The sequence below is a fragment of the Lemur catta genome, chromosome 1 (assembly GCF_020740605.2).
Source record: "Lemur catta isolate mLemCat1 chromosome 1, mLemCat1.pri, whole genome shotgun sequence".
Lineage (NCBI taxonomy): Eukaryota > Metazoa > Chordata > Mammalia > Primates > Lemuridae > Lemur > Lemur catta.
The window spans coordinates 205,085,505-205,105,735 of NC_059128.1; the positions used below are offsets into that span (position 1 = coordinate 205,085,505).

At 38.1% G+C, this 20,231-nt stretch overlaps 1 protein-coding gene, 1 long non-coding RNA gene and 1 pseudogene across 8 annotated transcripts in view; 1 reads left to right on the plus strand and 2 right to left on the minus strand.

Annotated features, from left to right (window-relative positions):
• Positions 1-4,322, minus strand: part of LOC123630282 — a 27,106-nt gene extending 22,784 nt beyond the window's left edge. For 4 of the 5 annotated variants that reach the window (XR_006732631.1, XR_006732634.1, XR_006732630.1 and 1 more), the window contains exons 1-2: positions 3,812-4,322; positions 1,814-1,952 (exon numbers count right to left, since the gene is read on the minus strand). This is a non-coding gene — a long non-coding RNA (uncharacterized LOC123630282). The remainder of the gene's footprint in view (positions 1-1,813; positions 1,953-3,811) is intronic. The other variant, XR_006732633.1, reaches the window with a different exon arrangement.
• Positions 4,083-12,638, plus strand: ZNF639 (zinc finger protein 639). 3 transcript variants are annotated; one of them, XM_045539716.1, is made up of 6 exons: positions 4,083-4,216; positions 7,060-7,140; positions 8,038-8,106; positions 8,865-8,975; positions 11,049-11,183; positions 11,326-12,638. In XM_045539716.1, the coding sequence occupies exons 3-6, from the start codon at positions 8,049-8,051 to the stop codon at positions 12,477-12,479; spliced, it is 1,458 nt and encodes a 485-aa protein (XP_045395672.1). In that variant the 5' UTR covers positions 4,083-4,216; positions 7,060-7,140; positions 8,038-8,048; the 3' UTR covers positions 12,480-12,638. The 3 variants fall into 3 exon arrangements, with proteins under 3 accessions (XP_045395672.1, XP_045395671.1, XP_045395673.1); XM_045539715.1 differs by lacking the exon at positions 4,083-4,216 and adding an exon at positions 4,281-4,450; XM_045539717.1 differs by lacking the exons at positions 4,083-4,216; positions 7,060-7,140 and adding an exon at positions 4,281-4,450.
• Positions 12,639-13,000: 362 nt separating this feature from the next.
• LOC123630892 lies at positions 13,001-13,119 on the minus strand (annotated as a pseudogene).
• Between the last annotated feature and the right edge of the window lie 7,112 nt (positions 13,120-20,231).

The window sequence follows — 20,231 nt, forward strand, 5'->3', positions numbered from 1 at the left end:
TGAAAAAAATGAATGCATCTGTATGCAAGACACTGTGCTAGGCAGGGAGATGGTGCAGATTAGAAGATAATAAAACTAGTGGCTGGGCATGGTGGCATGTGCCTGTAGTCCCAGATACTCAAGAGGCTGACACTGGAGGATCACTCAAGTCCAGGAGCTGGAGGTTTCAGTGAGCTATGATGGTACCACTGCGCTCCAACCTGGGTGACAGAGTGAGACTCTGTCTCTAAAAAAATAATAAATTTAGAAAATATTTTAAAACGATGATAAAACTGGAACTCACAATCTGTGGAGAAACAACATGATGAACTGGTGGAGCCAAATTTTGTGAGAACAGAAGCTTATGCAAACTGGGGAGGTCAACTGAAGAAAATGAATATAAAATTATAAATACAAAATTAAGTACCTTGCCTTGGAAGACGTTCATGCAATTAAAGGGACTTGAAACTTAAGCTTCATTACCTTCACATAAGTGCATCTCTGGTGATAAGTGGACAAATGTACTAATTGCTGTGGAATCTCTGAGGATTTATCAGAAATCTCGGTAAGGGAAAATCAAAGATTTCATGGAACATGTAAACTGTAAGCTTGATCTTATAGACGAAAACAAAGGAAAGGGATTGCAGATGGAAGAAACATATACGAACTCACATCAGTGAGAAATCGATAGAGCGTATCTGTGGAACAGTGAGAAACACTACATGGCTAGTGTGGGGTTGGGTGAAGAATGCCTTAGGACAGTGGTTCTCAAAATATGATCCCCAGCCAGCAGCAGCAGCATCACCAAGAAACTTGTTAGAACTTCAGCTGCTCAGGCCCTAGCCCGGACTTACCCAATCAGGAACTCCGGGATAAAGCACAGAAACCTGTATTTTAACAAGATCTCCCTGTGATTCTGATTCAGTTAAAGTTTGAAAACTAATGCTTTAGGAGATTACTTGAACATCAGGTGAAGCTATTTTATTTCTTTTTTTTTTTTTTTTTTTTTTTTGAGACAGAGTCTCGCTCTGTTGCCCGGGCTAGAGTGAGTGCCGTGGCATCAGCCTGGCTCACAGCAACCTCAGACTCCTGGGCTTAAGCGATCCTACTGCCTCAGCCTCCCGAGTAGCTGGGACTACAGGCATGAGCCACCATGCCCGGCTAATTTTTTTGTATATATATTTTTAGTTGGCCAGATAATTTCTTTCTATCTTTAGTAGAGACGGGGTCTCACTCTTGCTCAGGCTGGTCTCGAACTCCTGACCTTGAGCAATCCACCCGCCTCGGCCTCCCAGAGCTAGGATTACAGGCGTGAGCCACCGCGCCCGGCCCAAGCTATTTTATTTCTTACAAATTTAACCTTAGGCTGTTACACAAAATAGGGAAAAATATGAAAAAAAAAGGATTATAACAGAGAAAGAGAGTTCTCCTCATCTCATACTACAAAGTAAATTATAGATAAACTATTAATAAAAAGTTAAAGCAAAAAATGCGGCCAGATCTTGGGTAGAAGAAAAGATTATCTCAGCATAGGGCCAATAATAGCATCTGTAAAGGAAAAGGTTAATAGACTTGATTTCACAACAATTTAAGACATTTGTACCACTAACAAAATTAAAAAGCAAACAACAAACTAAAAAGAGATATGCAACAGACACCACAGGTAAAAGGTCAGAGTTTACTTAAAAAAAGATAAACAACCTATAAAAAATTAGCAAAGGACATAACTGGAAAATTTATACAAAAGAAATACAAATGGCCAAAATACACATCAGAAAATATTCAATTTCATACAAAAAATACATATTAAAATGTAATACTATATTTTACTTACCAAATTGGCAAAGAATTTTAAAAGATGGAAACAGGCTGGGTTCACACCTGTATTTCCAGCACTTTGGGAGGCCCAGGTGGGAGGATTGCTTGAGGCTAGGAGTTCAAGACCAGCCTGGGCAACATAGTGAGACCTGTTTCTTAAAAAAAAAAAAAAAAAAAAGATGGAAACAACTCAAATGTCCACTATTTTACTGCATAGTAAAATTTATTTTTATAGTAGTTCTAAAGTGCCATTAACATTTTCACAGCATAAGGAACGTTCATGCTATATTCAAGTTCATGTTCACACTATAATTGGGGGGCGGAACCTGTTACAAAACGACATAAATAACAATATTCTAACTTTGCAAAAAAATTTATATGTCTATATGGGTATAAAAATAACAGAAAGATATAGAGCAAAATGTTACCAGTGATTAGCTCAGGATTGTGGGATTACAGTAAATTTTTCTTTTGCTCTTTATACTTTTGTCTCCATTATGTAACAAACCTATATCCCTTTTAAAAATTATTATATATGTACTTAGAAATGGAGGCCTCATTATATTGCCCTGGCTGGAGTGCAGTGACTATTTATAGATGCAAGATCCTAGCTCACTGCAGCCTCCAACTCCTAGAAGCTGAGACTAAGGCGAGGGCCAGCACCTCCGGCTTGGTATCCCTTTTCTAATCAGGAAAAAATTAAGGTATTCTACAACTGTGTCAAAAACTTGGAAGAACGATGATTAAATACCCCCTAAGTAAAATTTATAATAGGATTTAACCAACTCTACAACTTGGTACTCTTGAGATTTCAGGGTTTTATCTCAGGTGCTACCCTCCCCTAGGAGGGGGACAAGAAGAAAAAGGAAAACCGAAAATTAAATTGGAAAACATTTTGATTTGTGATTATGTTAAGCGACATCTAAACAATACAATACTAAGTGCAAAGAGTATGAGGGTTTTTTTTTTAAGTAATGCACTGACAGGGGTGGGGCAGCGAGGAAGAATGTGCATTTGCTTTCACTACAAAATGTTTTGGACTAAAACTTCATCCACAAGGCTATGCAGGAGCAAAACAGCAACTACATATGGTCGCATGACACCCCCTTGTGGCTTCTACTGTATCAGATTCCCTATTCTGCCTCAGGTACTAACTATTCTGGGATTTTAAAATGTCTCTACTTCTCTTCGTACTTTATTCAACCCATAGTATTACTCGTGAACATTCGTTTATTTGGGCTGAGTACCCACATTAAAATCATGAGGTTATAAAAACAGCTTCACAGACAAGTCGTGTCTCTTTCAAATATAGCTTTATCTCCTGTAAAATAGTGAAGGGATCAGAGCAAGGTCTGTGATTATTACTTTCCAGTAGTTAGTTGCATTAGCATGTGGTTACCAGAACAGCAGTAGACGTGGATAAAAAGACACCATCGGAACCCTGACTATCCGAGTGACCTTGGGCACCCGATAATCCACGTGGATCTCACTCATCCACTTAACAACTATTACAATCTCAGATGCTGAGGCTACCAAAATGAATAAGACCCAGCCTTTTTAGCTTCTCACAAACTCGCTTTTCTAATTTGTAAATTAGGACTAACAATCTCAAAGAGCTATCAAAAGGATTAAATTGAACATATGACCACACTTGCATCATTTCTGATGCATCATTTTTGAAACTGTGTTCGCAGATTTATTTACGCTTATTTATTTCTTTCTATATCTGCTCATAGAAACTCAGAATCGAAAAAGAATTTAAGTTGTCAAATCCAATTCCCCTATAACTTCACATTCATTGCACGACGATTTCTTGAGCCAAGGAATCCGGCCAAAGCCTAATAACAGACTCACTATCTTCAAGTTTCACCCTCTTGCCCTGCAGACAGCATCCCAGCCTCGTCTGGTTCTCTGGTGCGGCCCCAGTAAAACCATGACGCGGTTCTTGCCCTTTTTGTCCCCAACAGACAGCTGGCATATTTGGGAGTTTGACAGGCTATCTGCCTTGCCTAACCTGGGCAAGACCATTCTCGCACTTCCCCTGGAGGAGAAATGTAGAAAGGGGTTTCTCACGCGCCGCGCTTCCCCCGCTTCTTCCACGGCGAGAGGGAGGAGCCGGGGTGGGCAGCGGGAAGCCCGCTCGCCGGCGGCCTGCTGTGGAGCAACAGTGGAGGGTGGAATCCCCCTCTGGGGCCGGGAGTGGCGGTTCCCCGCCCAGAAAAGGCCTGAGGCTGCGCAGAAGCGCCGACTCGGGGCGCGGGGCGCCGGGCCACCGCCGGGGCTGCGAGTGGGTGGTCCCTCCCAGGCCGGGTTTGCCGTGAGGCCGCGCAGCCCGCTCCCCGTGCCCTCCCTCCCCTAGTCACCTCCCCGCCCAGTCGGCGGGCCCCTGAGGCGCGCGGCGCAGGCGCGGAGCGAGGTGGTGAGTGCGGCCTCGGAGCGTAGGCCTCGGGCCTGGCGCGCTGGGCGTGGGGCGCGCGGGCGGAAGAGGGGCCGGCCCAGCGCAGCGCCCCGGAGCGCGAGGGCTTGAGCGGTGCCGCCCGCCGCTGCGTGTCCGCCGGCCGGACCGCGCGGCCGCTCTGCCGGCGCTCCAGCGCCTTGGCCGCCGCCGCCTCGGAGCTGCGCTGGGGCCGGCCCGGCGGGCCCCGAGGGCCGGGTGAGTGTGAGGGAGGAGCAGGTGGGCCGGGTGCTGCGCTGCTGCAGAGGACGCAGGCGTGCGGGCTCTTCATCCAACGGGAGAGGGCAGGAAAGACCGGACGGCTTCTTTCAGACTGAAACCCTGCCTTCGTTTTATGGCGGGATGGCGGTCCCCTCCCCCATCCGCAAGGAAGGGCTAACTCCTGCGGAGGACCCTTCGGCCGGGGCTCGCCGCGGCCGCCTGCTGCTGTTTCCTTTAGTCTTTGGGGCCGGGGCTCGGGAGTCTTCTCAGCGCCTGCTGCTGGTCGCCGGGCTCGGGCGAGGCAGTTGCGTGGCGCTGGGGTGGAGGCGGCCGGGTTCGGGCGACTAGGGCTCTGCTGCTGCGATGGGCTCCGGACGCCCTTCGGCACCCCGATGGCTCCCCAGCCCCGCCGCCCGGCATCCTAGCCCTCCGGCGGCGCATCACTGTGCTCGCGCGGCGAGTCGTAGCCACAGAGAGCAGGCGCCGGTCCTGGAGCCCCAAGTCTCCAGTCGGTAGTCCAACCCACTCGTTACGGTGCTTGTAAACCCTTTTTTGGTTACCTAGGGATATGAGTAATTTGAGGCAGTTTATCTCTTTGCAAAGAGATATAGATTTGTGCTGGTCTGGAAAATTGCTATTCAAATACTCATTGCCCGTATATTTGAGTAAAGGCTGCCTCTAAGTTGGTAATGTTTCCTGTGGCATGATCCCATTTTTGTAAATGTAAAACATGTATGTGTAGCTTAGCATAGGAAAAAGTCTAGATATGTACACCAAAATATTAACAGTGGTTTTCCTGGAAGAATGGATTCCTGGTGATTTGATTTAATTTTTAAAAAATTTTTCTGATTGTCCTGCAGTGACACGTATTACATGTGTAGTTTGTGTTTAAGTAGGAAAAGGGGAGTGAGTGGTAAGTTGCATGTGATTCATAATCTTCCTGGTAAGAGGACGCGTGAGCAAATATTTCTATGACATCCTTGAATAAAAAGCCATTTTTTTCATCATGGCAATATGCATACATAAGGCCGTTAAAAATGTGTGCTGAAATGAGACATGATTAGCATTTTTGGTCTCAAGTGGGCATCTCAACGACCTGCTGAAAAACCTGATAAACGTTTGGATATTGTTCAGCCCTAGATAGGAGACAAACCCTTCTTGAGCCAGGTGATCCTACTCTTCTCACCTGACAGTCTGAATCCAGGCCAGCTTGCAACATTCATTTTAATGCCATGCTTGGTTTCCTTTTCTTTCTTTTTTCTTCAAGTTCTAAAGAACTTGAAATGTATTCTGAAATAACAAGAGACGAGTTAACACGTTTGGCTGACGGTTTAGTGTTCTCCCTGATACTTGTAGAATATTTAGAACATGCACTGTCAAGTTTTTGGCTATATAAATTCTGGAAGTGTACAAAAGAGGTATTAGGAATAAGTCTTGAAATTTTAGTTTATTACATAAATGTGGAAACAGCTTTTCTTTATTTTTATTTTTGAATGCAGTGGATTGGGATGGTTACTCAAGGAATGCTATTTACATTGTTTGGTGAGGCATTTTATAATATATATTGGCATCATTCCTATCCATATCATGCCTAAGTTTCTTTAGGCAAGTCTGTTCCCCTTTTCCCAATTGGAGATGGCTGAGTAATAACTGGAAGCAAGATGTAACTTGCTGGGTGGCAGTGATTAGCAGTGAAGATTTACTAACATAGTGTTAGTTATTCCATGCCCAGGAATTGGAAGACATGCATTTTCATCTCTGGTTCTGCCACTTCTTAGTTAACTTGACTTTCTTCGCTGTGTTTGTTTCCTCATTTGCGAAAATGAGGTGGGTTTGATAATAGCTCCTCTGTGTACCTCACAGGATTGTCGTGAAGATGAAATAGAATAAGAGTTAGGAAAATGCTTAATAAACTGAAAAAGCACTATCTGCTATCTACTGTTTGACCATATCACTATGTATATCACCTTGGTGGTAAGAAAAGCAATATATATAATACGACTGGTGGAGAAAGCTTCACAATGCATTTCTATTTCTGACATTCCTTACTTGCCCACTGCTTCTCTGGAAAGAACACTAATGTAAGACACTGATCTACTGGAATTGTGGTGGTTACTTTATCTATGTATTTGTTTCCAGAACTAAAATAAAGGAATTGAAAGCATGGGCTTTAAAGTCTGTTAGACCTTTCTTTGTTCAAATCCCAACCCCAGCAATTGAGTATCCAATTTTGACTTAACTTTCCTATGCCTCTATTTCCTCATCAATATCAAAGAGTAATAACAATTTTGAGAGGATGATATGGATTTTAAGTCTGGTTTGGTGTTTGTTTTCATTATGCTTGCTTTCCTGTGGCTGGAAAAAAATCAATGCAGACTTATATTCCTATTTTGGTGTCAAATTATAGCTATAACATTAGAAGGGGAATTCATGTCAAAGAAATATGAAAAAGTTATGCATGATCACATTTATCAATATACATAATATTTAGTACTCAGTACATTATATTCAAAAGAATATTATACTTGAATATCAAGTGTCATTATATTCCTGAATCTCAGAAGTAAACTACATTTTTGCTTATATAATTTATGTTTTACTTACAGGCATTTTTTTTAAATCATCTGTGGAAACTTACCTGTAATTCATTTCATTTTTCCTCACTCCAGTAGTAAGAATAATACCAAGTAAGTGGAATATAGTGAAATTAATTAATTTTATGACAGTTCATGGGAATTTAATTGTACAATGGTTGCTACACCTGTTGTGTTCTCAATAGAATGTTGAATGTGACCTTATAAATAAAAAACTTTTTCTCTTGAAAATTATTTATATTCTGAGCTTCTATGTGATGAATATTTTTTCTGTAAGCCAGGAGACCAATACATATTTATGATAATATTTTTTTAAGGAAATGTACCTGCCTTTAGTTTGAAACCTGTATGAAAATGTTCTCAGTTGTAGGAAATGTGCTTATAAAACTCAATATGGTGCCATGGGCACGATGTTTCTTTTCTTTTTTAAAAACATAATTTAAGCATAGGGTTTATTGTAATTTTCTAGTTCTTACAATTACATCAACATTTGACATAGAATTTCTCAACCTCAGTGAGAAAGAAAATATAAATCTGTCCTGCCTTTAAACTTGATAGGAAAAAAAAAATCCGAAATACAAACCAGAGGCATTCCTTAATATTTCTCTTACAAGGTAGATTTTTCATGCCAAGCATAGTGGCTCATGCCTATAATCCCAGCACTTTGGGAGGATCACTGGAGGCCAGGAGTTCAAGACAGGCTGGGCAACATAGTGAGACCTTGTCTCTACAAAAAAAAACAATAAAATTAAAACATTAGCTAGGAATTGTGGTGTGCATCTGTAGTCCTAGCTACTCGGGAGGCTGAGGTGGGAGGATCACTTGAACCTAGGAGTTCAAGGCTGCATTGAGATAGGATCATGCCACTGCACGCCAGCCTCACACACATTTCTTATTGGCAACAAATTCTTTAGTTAGAAAAAATTTTTATAACAATATTAGCAGTTGTTATTTATCATATTTATTTGTTAATTTTTTTTCATTTTTTAGATTGAAAAGATATGAATGAGTATCCTAAAAAAAGAAAAAGGAAGACTTTACACCCTTCTCGTTATTCAGGTCAGTGTGTAATGAAGTCATTTTAAAGTTGGGTCATAGATTAATTCCAGTGAAATTTTATTTCCATCCATTTTTTCATAATTGATCAGATAAGACTTAAATATCTGGGTCAATTTTTAGGTAAGAGGACACTTTAAATACTTTCTTTATATGTTCCTCATTATTTACCATGTGCTAGGCACACATCAGAACTTTATAGATATTATTTTATTTAGACCTTACAACTCTGTGGATTATAGATATTTAAAATTAGATAGCCAAGATTACTTACTTATGCAGCATAATTGGGATTTAGCTGTCCCAATTCCAAGCTGTGCTTAAGACACACCACTAACCTCAGTGGAAGATATTTTGCATTATTGGGGGGAAAAAAACTTTATCCTGTACATTATTTTCAAAAATATGAACTTTCATTTTGATTTTGTAATTTTAGATCTTTTGATTAAGGTTTGCTCTGCTGTCTTGGCAGTGTTGTATATTTATATTTTGTGAGATTCTGACTATCCAGCAAATGTATCTTTGTGTGTTTCAAAGTTATATTTTAAAGTGTATAATTTGTGGCTCTTTCAAAACTCAATGTTAGTATCAGATCTGAATATACAATCTTTACAAATGGAGAAATATATTATGCAGTATTTTCATTACAGAAACTATAATTAAAATCATGAAAATTTGTATATGTTAGATAAAGGGGTATCTCCTTAAATGTGTATATGTTTACTATGCTTGAATTTTTTTAAATTTTGTTTTATGTTCAGACTCCTCTGGAATAAGCAGAATTGCAGATGGATTCAATGGAATTTTTTCTGATCATTGTTATAGTGTCTGTTCTATGAGACAGCCAGACTTAAAATATTTTGACAACAAAGGTATATCTAATATTTTTGAAAATATTTTTCTTTAAATTGGTTTTACATATTTTTATTCCTTACTTGAAAATATGGATGAAATGTGGGTTGATAATTTCAAAACAGGCAGTTGTCTGAATTTGTTATAATGTAAGAAAACAAAGTTTTATAAGAAAGCAAATAAACAATTTTAATTTTAACATTATTTCAGACATATAAATAAAAAGCATATGCTCCTAAATCCATTTCAGTTGGCTACAAATTGGTGGCAAAGCAGGAGTGACCTAGAGTTGGGAGCATTTATGGTGGAAGGTTTAGTTTTACACACAGTTCTTCACTCAGCTATACCTGTCAGTCTGGAGGGCTAATAGAAGGAAAGAATAAAGGGTGATTTGGTCTTTTTCAATCTTGCATCTTCTATTGACTCCTCTTTTCTAGAGCATTGGGTGAATAATAATTTGCACCGATTCCCAGTTTGGCATTGCGATTGTCCCGGTTCCCTGGAGCTCCTACTACAGGCACAGAAATATAAAGTGTTAAAAACATGTGGAGTCAGAGAGATCAGTATGAACTGATGTTTAGCTTAATATATTAATAGATTCAGATGTTACATACAGAAATGTTTATAGATATGTATATAAACATGGTGTAGTATACACACACATTTTTTGCTCTGTTAGCTAAGAGGGCCTAAAAGAAACTACACCCCAGTAGTAGTGAGCACATTTAGTGCCCAGGTCTTGGTTTGTAATACCTTTCTCTAATAAAAGAAACTAGGGCTCCTCAGAGAAATGGCTAATTCTAGGTCTGGGTCAGGAAATATACAAGATGAGCCTGGAGCATCTTACAGTGCTGGAAAATAAGGAAATACTCAAAAGAACAAAACCAAACCAAAACTTACACACTTTGTATAGGGGTATGCTGAAGGAGCCCAAGAGTAAACTGAAAGAGCTCCCAGTAGCCAAAACTGAAACAATCTGAGGAAAAAAATTATAACCAGAGTATAAAATAAATATCCATGAGTCTGTGCTGATATAAATGATTGAATAAATAAGGGAAAAGAGACCAATCTGTGCAGAAAAATTCTAAATTTTTAATATATATATTCTTCCCTCCAAGAGTTGGAACATAACTTTCTTACTTCTTAAGTGTGGGCTGTGCATGGTAATTCCATTCCAAAGGGTAAAGTATGGAAAGTAAAAGAGTGAGTTTACATTGGAGAAACCTGATAAGTACTACCTTAGCCAGGAGGTCAAGATCAGCATTAACAGTCAAATCATACTGATAGTATGTAATTTTGATAAGATGTGATGAAAATGCCAGTTTACCTCTTTGGTCTACCTTCTAATAACCTATTATTCCAGTCTAATCACTGAAGAGAAAACTCCAACAGATTTCTATTAGTGAAACATCCTACAAAATACCTGACTAATACTGCTCAAACTGTTAAAGTCCTGAAAAACAATGATGGTGAGAAACTGCCACAGCCAACAGTAGTAGTCTAGAGAGACATAACAAATATAATTTAGTATCCTAGAAGGGATCATGGAACAGAAAAGGACATTAGGTAAAAACTAAGGAAATCTGAATGAAGTATAGACTTTAGTTAGTAACAATGTATCAGTATTGGTCATTAATTGTAACAAATGCATTATGCTAATGTCAGATGTTAATAGTAGGGAAACAGTGTGGGATATATGGGAAATCTATACTATCTTCTCAGTTTTTTCTGTAGATCTAGAACTGTTCTAAAAAATAAAATTCTATTAAAAAAAACATATTGAAGCCCAGTTTTCTCTATTGACTTGTATTTCAGTTTCCCCATGCTAAAAAACACTGCGGCTGGGCTGAAGGAATAAAGGCTTATTCAAACTCAGTAATTTAAACTTAAAATTCCCAAGTAATATCAGCAAGTGTATTCTGGTCTAAATGGGGCATAGAAGGAAAAGCAATTGTTTGTTTGGGCAGATTTTCTGTGTGACTGGGATATATAGATAACAATCAAAATTATATGAAAGGTAGTTGGTGCTTTATTTTATAATTAATGCTTAATCCTTTGATATAAAATGTATTCTTCCAAATCTCTTTTTACAGATGATGATTCTGATATCGAGACATCAAATGACTTGCCAAAATTTCCAGATGGAATCAAGGCCAGAAACAGAAATCAGAACTACCTGGTTCCTAGTCCAGTACTTAGAATTCTAGACCACACTGCCTTTTCTACAGGTTGGGGAAACTAATTACTAGCATTGACATATTTTATATAGATCAGTGAAAAACAGTACATACAATAAATTTCTTTTTGCCCAGTTGCATTTATTTAACAGGTCTTACTTAGAAATAATAATAGGCTTGTTTTATTCTTCAGAAAAATCTGCTGATATTGAAATTTGTGATGAAGAGTGTGACTCACCAGAATCAGTCAACCAACAAACTCAAGAGGAGAGTCCTATAGAAGTTCACACTGCTGAAGATGTTCCAATTGCTGTAGAAGTGCATGCAATTTCCGAGGATTATGATATAGAGACAGAAAACAATTCCTCTGAGAGTCTTCAAGACCAAACTGATGAAGAGCCACCAGCTAAACTTTGTAAAATTCTTGACAAGAGCCAGGCTTTGAATGTGACTGCTCAGCAGAAATGGCCTTTACTGAGAGCTAATAGCAGTGGCCTCTATAAATGTGAACTTTGTGAGTTCAACAGCAAATATTTTTCTGATTTAAAGCAGCATATGATCCTGAAGCATAAACGTACTGATTCAAATGTGTGTCGAGTATGCAAGGAAAGTTTCTCTACCAACATGCTTCTGATAGAACATGCCAAACTACATGAAGAGGATCCCTATATTTGTAAATACTGTGATTATAAGACAGTAATTTTTGAGAACCTCAGCCAGCACATTGCAGACACCCATTTTAGTGACCACCTCTATTGGTGTGAGCAGTGTGATGTGCAGTTCTCTTCAAGCAGTGAACTCTACCTACATTTCCAGGAGCACAGCTGTGATGAGCAGTACTTGTGTCAGTTCTGTGAACACGAAACTAATGATCCAGAAGACTTGCATAGCCATGTGGTAAATGAGCATGCATGTAAATTAATAGAGTTAAGTGATAAGTATAACAATGGAGAACATGGACAGTATAGCCTCTTAAGCAAAATTACCTTTGACAAATGTAAAAACTTCTTTGTATGTCAAGTATGTGGTTTTCGGAGTAGACTTCATACAAATGTTAATAGGCATGTGGCTATTGAACATACAAAAATTTTTCCTCATGTTTGTGATGACTGTGGGAAAGGCTTTTCCAGTATGCTAGAATATTGCAAGCATTTAAATTCACATTTATCTGAAGGGATTTATTTATGTCAATATTGTGAATATTCAACAGGACAAATTGAAGATCTTAAAATTCATCTAGATTTCAAGCATTCAGCTGACTTACCTCATAAATGCAGTGACTGCTTGATGAGGTTTGGAAATGAAAGGGAATTAATAAGTCACCTTCCAGTCCATGAGACAACTTGATTATTCTTTGTTTTAACTTACAGAGTGTCAATGTAAAATAATAAATTCAACTTCTTTTGGATATGTTAAAATGGATGATTTTAAACACAACTTATAAAATTTCCCTTTAGTTTTTTTAATTGTCCGATTTTCTTGGCATTGCTCCATTTTTCAGTATATGTGGTATTTTCAGTTGCATGGTAGTTCATGGTTTTAACCATTCTTGGTGACTATCATCCTATTTCTTCTATGTGTTCTAATTTCATGAACTGAAAAACAGATGTACTGAAGAAAGGAGCTGCAGTTTTCCTTCCTTAACCATAGGTGCCATTAACTTTTTCATTGTTAAACTCAAGACAAGCTTAGTTTTTCCTGTATGAAGTCATTAAATTATTGCACTACGAGGACTAAAATGCAACATAATATATAATTAAGTCCACTGATAATCCCATCAATAAGAAACCAAACCCTCCTTTTGCATTTCCCATCAGTAATTATCCTCTAGGTAATCAGTGGAATCTCTGAATTTTTTTTTTTTTTGGCATAATCCTTATATATATCTCAAAACTCATACTGAACAGTGAGTTCTGGGTTGCAAAAGAGGATTTATTTTTTGGAGTTGTCTGTCTTTGTCTACAAGTTAAAAAGAAACACAAATGCTGTGTGATTGTGTGAGTAACACTAGGAGGCCAATATTATAAGGAGGAAAAGATTTGGTTTTCTTAGTCTGTTTCTTAAAAAAAATTTTTCTAAGCCCCTATATATATGTTGAATAATTTAAGATGGGGGTGGGGTGGAATGCATTTCATTTTCAGTTATAGAACCATAATGTCATGTTCAAATTTCTGATGTCAGATTGCTTATTGACTGAGAAAACTCACTGAAGTGTTAATATAGAGGTTAGGAAGATCTGGGAGATTAGGGGTTGCTGGCAGGGAAACATTCAAATTATTTCTGATAATGACAAATTGGTCTTAGCATCTATATTAGTTTCCTGTGGCTTCCATAACAAATTACTACAAACTGGGTCACCTGTCTAGCAGAAATTTATTGTGTCTCAGTTCTGGAGGCCAGAAGTTAGAAATTGAGTTATTGGTGGAGTTGGTTCCTTTTGAGGGCTGTGAGGGAAGGATCTGTTCTAGGCCTCTCCTTGGATTGTAAAGGGCTCTCTTCATGTTCACTTGGTGTTCTCCCTGTATGCAAATCTGTCTCCAAATTTCCTCTTTTTATAAGGACACCAGTCATACTGGATTAAGGCCCATCCTCACGACCTCATTTTAACCCAAAAAGACCCTATCTCCAAATAAGGTCACATTCTGAGGTACTGACTTGAACATACGAATTTGGGGGGGACACAATTCAACAGCAACATGTGAAACAGCACTATCAAGAAAATAGAATTATGTGTATTGTTGCCCTCAAATATAACAAGCTTTGCTACCCATGCTATTTTTTTTTTTTTTTTTTTTTTTTTTTTTTTTGAGGCAGAGTCTCACTCTGTTCCCCGGGCTAGAGTGCCGTGGCGTCAGCCTGGCTTGCAGCAACCTCAAACTTCTGGGTTCAAGTGATCCTTCTGCCTCAGCCTCCCGAGTAGCTGGGACTACAGGCATGTGCCACCATGCCCGGGTAATTTTTTGTATATATTTTAGTTGTCCAGCTAATGTCTTTCTATTTTTAGTAGAGACGGGGTCTTGCTCTTGCTCAGGCTGGTCTCGAACTCCTGAGCTCAAATGATCCACCCGCCTCGGCCTCCCAGAGTGCTAGGATTACAGGCGTGAGCCACCGTGCCCTGCTCCGATGCTATTATTGTCCAGGTGTATTGATATAATTGAAAAGACTAGTTTATGACCAATGGTTTTCCCACTTCAAGAACCCTGGGAATTTAGTCTTTTGAAAATGGTGGCTGCAAATATCCTCAAAACCTATCATTTTTATTTCTACTATTTGCCAGTGGTCCCCAACCTTTTTGGCACCAGGGACCAGTTTCATGGAAGACAATTTTTCCATGGACAGGGAGAGGGGAATGGGGGAACGTGAGCTCAGGCTGTGATTCAAGCGATGGGGAGTGGCTGGAAATCAGATGAAGCTTTGCCGGCTAGTCCCCTGCTCACCTGCTGTGCGGCTCTCCTGTGCACTGGTTCCTAACAGGCCCCAGGGGTTGGGTACTGCAGGGACGCGTATACCTGTGTTCCTAGAAACTCACATTCCATCTGATTGTAACATTCCTGGTGGGGCTATATGATACAAATATTTCTCAGAAGACTTAAAATTGTAATGGTTTAAATTGTAAGAGAACCTTAGAAACCATCTGATCTAAACCCTCTAGTTTTCTAAGTTTTGTGTGCAAATAGCAACTTAGGTCATTATAAGGCCAGTTCTAGCATACAGGTGTGGAATCCAGCTTATCTGCCTTACAGTCTAGTGATATTTCCATTACACCATATTACATAAACCTAACCTTTGTGCTTGGGGTGTTTTTCATGACTACTTTACCTAGCCATTCACCTACCTTCTTGATAATTCTGTTTTTATACTTTTTGTTAAATATCCAGCTCTAGGAATTTGATTTTCGGGAAAGATACCTTAAGTAATGCCTTGGTTTAAAAAAAAATTCTATTTTATGGCTTTACATTTGATCAGGTGTTAGTAATCAAATCAAAGAGCTTGAAATGAAACTACTCAAGAGAGGTAAATCCAAGTTTGAAAACCATATAATTTTCCTCAAGAACAGTGTTAAAAAAAAGAAGAAAAAAGAGAAAAAAAACCCCACAATTTTGTACCTTTTGATGAATCTGCAGCTTGAGCCTGTAACCAAATGACAGTTTGTCCAATAAAAATTTTTTACTTTGACTCAGTTTTCAAATAAGTCTGTGATTGAACATAAATTGCTGTTAGTTGGTCTGTACTTTTAGCTTAATGAACTTTGGAAAAACAAACCTACCTTAAAAAATTTTCTAACTACTTCTGGATTTATTTTCACTTCAGGAACAGACATTTCTACTATCCTCTTTTGTGGCTTGAACCACAATTCAAGTCTGAGACTAACTGCTGGTGATATTAACATTTCAGTAGGATTCTTGGCAGCAGTGAGCAGTAGTGACAGGTTATCATTACTTTTCTTGCTTTTTTTTTTATCTTCACCTTGCAATGAGTTATTACTTTTGAAATTCCAAAACCTTTCCCTGGTACTCCAGAATTTGAAAATGGTTGTTTACTACTTAAAAGCTGCTTTTCTTCCTGCTTATAAATTTGTTAGTTTTACCACTTTAAATCACCTTTCTTAGATTTCTTTGAATATGCATCATCACACATTAACTGAGTTCTAAGTTTTACAGGGTCTATAAACTATTGTTAGGTGACTGCTGAATTGTTGCAGGTGTAATATATATAGGCTTAAAAAAATAGACTAACACTATTTCTAATTTTTTATTCTAATTTACAAAGCACTGAATTACTTAATTCGTATCACTTTTCCATTAACCTTTACTTTGCTTGTTTTGTCTTACTATCTGTGGCAAGCAGCTTAATATATTTCCCAAACTATTGTGATTAATTTTTTAATGGACTGCTATTATATAAAATGCTATGTAAATTAGGAAAAGCTTATAAAAATCAAATGGCCACAATCCTGAAAAGTAGATTGGCTTCTCAAAAAATTAATATTAAGAATTTAAGTGAAAATAAATAGTTAAGACCAACTGTTAAACCCAATGGAGAAGCAAATTTGGTTAGGTTTACTCTACAATTTATATGGCAGCACACCTATAAATTAAAAATGAAATTTTGGGATATAAATTCCTTGGCCAGTAACTTCTAACCTCAGTACTGATGACTAAAGATAGAGTATCACAAAAGAATTTTTATTCATGGCACTGAATTTATGGGTTTATGTATATTCCTTATATTAATTTGGCTTTCCATAAATTAATGTTTTAAAACAACATGCAAATCTAAGGGATGTGTACATTTGTGGTGTAAAATATCAATCCACAAGTTAGCTGGGTGTAGTGGCACATGCCTGTAGTCCCAGCTACTTACTCAGGAGGCTGAGGCAGGAGGATCCCTTAAGCCCATGAGTTTGAGGTTACAGTAAGCTATGATGATGCTACCGCACTCTAGCAGTAGAGTAAAACGTCTCAAAATATGTGTGTGTGTGTGTGTATAAAAATTCATAAAGCTACAAATTTTCACATGAAATGTATGTGTTTATACGAAGTTACATGTTCAATTTACAAGTTTTAAAATAAGATTTTAAGAGTCTATCAGAGTTGTTCAGAATCCACTTCATACTAGTCATTTGAAAAATAATTTTCTGGATAAAGATTTTGCATATTAAAGCACCAATCACCACAACTTCTTTATTAAGCTCATCCTCCTTAGTAATTTTGGTGTTAAACTGGTAACCACCTGAACCCAAAATATTAATGAGTTTATGAAAAGGAATTTCTTCATTCTAAAAATAAACAATTTTCTCACATTGCAAAATAAGAATATTGTATTATCTACTAATCTTATTCCTACACTATAAGAGGGGTGATTATTAAGAGAGTTTTTAAAAGTTTGTTGTTTGTTTTTAAATAGGTAAATGAATCTGACCTGAATGATCCTTTTTTTTCCCTAGCTAGAAATATTGAACGGAATGAATTATGTTCTGAAAAATATAATAATGAATAGTATGTTTTCTTTAATGAAAATGCAGTTTTCTACTTGTTATTATCTTGTCCAGATAAGGTCCACTATTGAAAATATTGCAGTTGAAATCATTGATACTTTTGCCTTTACTCTTAAGAGTAAAGCCAAGATCAGACATTGGAATCAGGCTAGGCATGGCAGCACACCTGCAATCCCAGCACTTTGGGAGGCTGAGGCGGGAGAATTGTTTGAGGCCAGGAGTTCAAGACCAGCGTGGGCAACATAGCCAGACCCTGTCTCTACAAAAAAATTAAAAGAAAAATAAAAGAAATCGGAATCATGAAATGTAATTTCTGATGGGTAATTTTTTTTTTCTTTTTAAGGCCATTCACCATGCTGTTCTGAATTTTGGCTGGCTAAAATTTGAGAATATGGAATTCCCACTCTTCCTGCTTACCCTGTTCATTTTATTCTTGGGTTACCTCTTCAGAACAGCATTATTCATCTTTTTCTGAAACATATTCTTCAAACTATATTCTATGGCTGATTTCCATCATCTTTATAATTCTTCACCTTAATTGGGTTTTCAGAAAGTCTCAAAAGATTAAAGTTTTCCCAACTAACAAGGTGAGTTGCAATGAATTAAATGCTTGTGTTCTCCTGCCAAATTCATATATGGAAATCCAAACCCCCAATGTGATGACATTAGGAGGTGGGGCCTTTGGTAGCTGATTAGGTCATGAGGGTGGGGCCTTCATGAATAGGATTAGTGCCCTATGAAAGGGACCCCCGAGAGAGAGCTCTCACTTTTTCCATGTGAGGATACAATGGATAGCCAGCAGTCTGCAATCTGGAAGAAGGCCCTCACCAGAACCTGACCATGCTGACACCCTGATCTCAATTTCCAGCCTTCAGAACTTGGAGAAATAAATTTCTGTACTTTATAAGCTACCCAGTCTATGGCATTTGTTATAGCAGCCCAAACTGACTAAGACAGGATAGATTTGTTTTCTTTGATTCTTCTTTCTCTCTACACTTAAAATAAGTTATTTCCTTCATGTCATATACCACACTGCTTGCTTGTATACCATGTAAATATATGTACCTGTCTGGCTGTGCTGTATTTGTAAATTTTGAATGTGTCTATTTTGGATTTTAAGCAGAACATTATGACACAGATCTTAATAAATTCCTTCTTTATGGTCACAAGGTTATGGTTAAGTTCCTTATGGCATTGATTCAATATTACTGAGCAACTAAAATGTTAAAGTAGAAGAAATTAACCTAGAATGACAAAATGCTAGGTCTGGGAGAGATCTCAGAGATATAATCAAGACTCATCAAGTGACATCATATAAAAATAATTGTTTAGGGTACATAGTTTTTATTTTTTAGAGACGGGGTCTTGTTCTGTCACCCAGCCAAGCGCAGTGACACCATCATAGCTCTTTGTAACCTCAAAATCCTAGGTTCAGGCAATCCTCCTGCCTCAGCTTCCCTCATAGGTAGGATTAATGGCACATCCCACCATGCCTGGCTAATTTTTTTATTTTTTTGTAGAGATGGGGTATTGCTGTGTTGCCAAGCCTGGTCTTGAACTCATGGCCTCAAGTGATCCTCCTGCTGCAGCCTCCCTAGTAGCTGGGACTATAGGTGCGCACCACCATGCCTGGCTAATTTTTTCTATTTTCAGTAGAGACAGGCTATCGCTTCTTGCTCAGGCTGGTCTTGAATTCCTAAGCTCCATGATCTTCCTGCCTTGGCCTCCCAGAGTGCTAGGAGTCAGCCACTGCACCCACCCATATAACTGATTTATAATCCCTGTTTGCTAACTACAAGTTGTGTGACTATTACCATGAACAATGAATGTACTGTTACTAAATTTTTAAAAAATTACCCATGGACTCTGCAACTTCTTAAAAACTTCCATTTCACTACTCTTCAATTAAACAAACAGCTAGGCTGAGCGCGGTGGCTCACGCCTGTAATCCTAGCACTCTGGGAGGCCGAGGCGGTGGATCGCTCAAGGTCAAGAGTTCAAGACCAGCCTGAGCAAGAGTGAGACCCCCGTCTCTACTAAAAATAGAAAGAAATGATCTGGCCAACTAAAATATATATAGAAAAAAATTAGCCGGGCATGGTGGCGCATGCCTGTAATCCCAGCTACTCGGGAGGCTGAGGCAGTAGGATCGCTTAAGCCCAGGAGTTTGAGGTTGCTGTGAGCTAGGCTGACGCCACGGCACTCACTCTAGCCCGGGCAGCAAACAAAGCGAGACTCTCTCAAAAAAAAAAAAAAAAAACCCAGCTATTAGAGTAGCTACTATCAAACCAAGTGCTCAGGGATACAAATATAAATAAACAGTCATTCTTGACCTCAAAGAAATTTACCATATAATGCAGCAAACTGTCACCTTTCTGAACTCCAATTCAGTTAAATATCAAATTGAGTGACTTTTATTATTTGATTTGTGTATAATATAATGCTACCATAAATATTCTTGAGGAGTTTTTTTATATACTTGTGACTAAATACTTCCAAAGTATCCAGAATGGCTAAAATTTACACTCCCATCAGCAAAATGATGTTTTGTAAAATTAATATTATACAACTTTTTGATTTTATGCAAATCTATTGAGTATTGACAATGGAAAGAAAAATAATTTTCTGTAAATCTGAGTAAAAGGAAGTACATTACTGTCTACATTTACATAATCTGATTACTAGCAAGGTTGAGACTATCTTTATATGCTTATTAGTCATTTTGGTTTTTTATTTTGTGAACCGCTTCTCCATATCCTTTACCCACTTTTCTATTGGGTTTTCTGATGAATTTTCAGACGTTCTTTATACATTTTAAACATTGATCTTTGTTGGCTATATACACTGTAAAAAATAGATTACCAGCATGTCATCTGTTTCTGATGTCTTTTGTTCATCAGAAATCTTAAATTTAATGTAGATAGATCCATCACATTTTCCATTTATAAGTTGTGCTTTCTGTTTACAAAATTCCCTCCAACCCCAATGCTACAAAATTATTTAATTTTCTAGTTTTACTTTTCATGTTTAGGTCTTATACCAATCTGAATTTGTGTGTAAGTGTGATTCAAGTTTTATATTTGTTCAATTCAAGTAAACCA

What these genes read in the sequence shown, in the direction of transcription:
- ZNF639 (XM_045539716.1), top strand. Translation starts at nt 8,049, where the DNA reads ATGAATGAGTATCCTAAAAAAAGAAAAAGGAAGACTTTACACCCTTCT. An exon ending in AAAATATTTTGACAACAAAG is followed by an intron (nt 8,976 to 11,048) that starts GTATATCTAATA and finishes CTCTTTTTACAG; the next exon opens with ATGATGATTCTGATATCGAG. An exon ending in CCACACTGCCTTTTCTACAG is followed by an intron (nt 11,184 to 11,325) that starts GTTGGGGAAACT and finishes TTTATTCTTCAG; the next exon opens with AAAAATCTGCTGATATTGAA.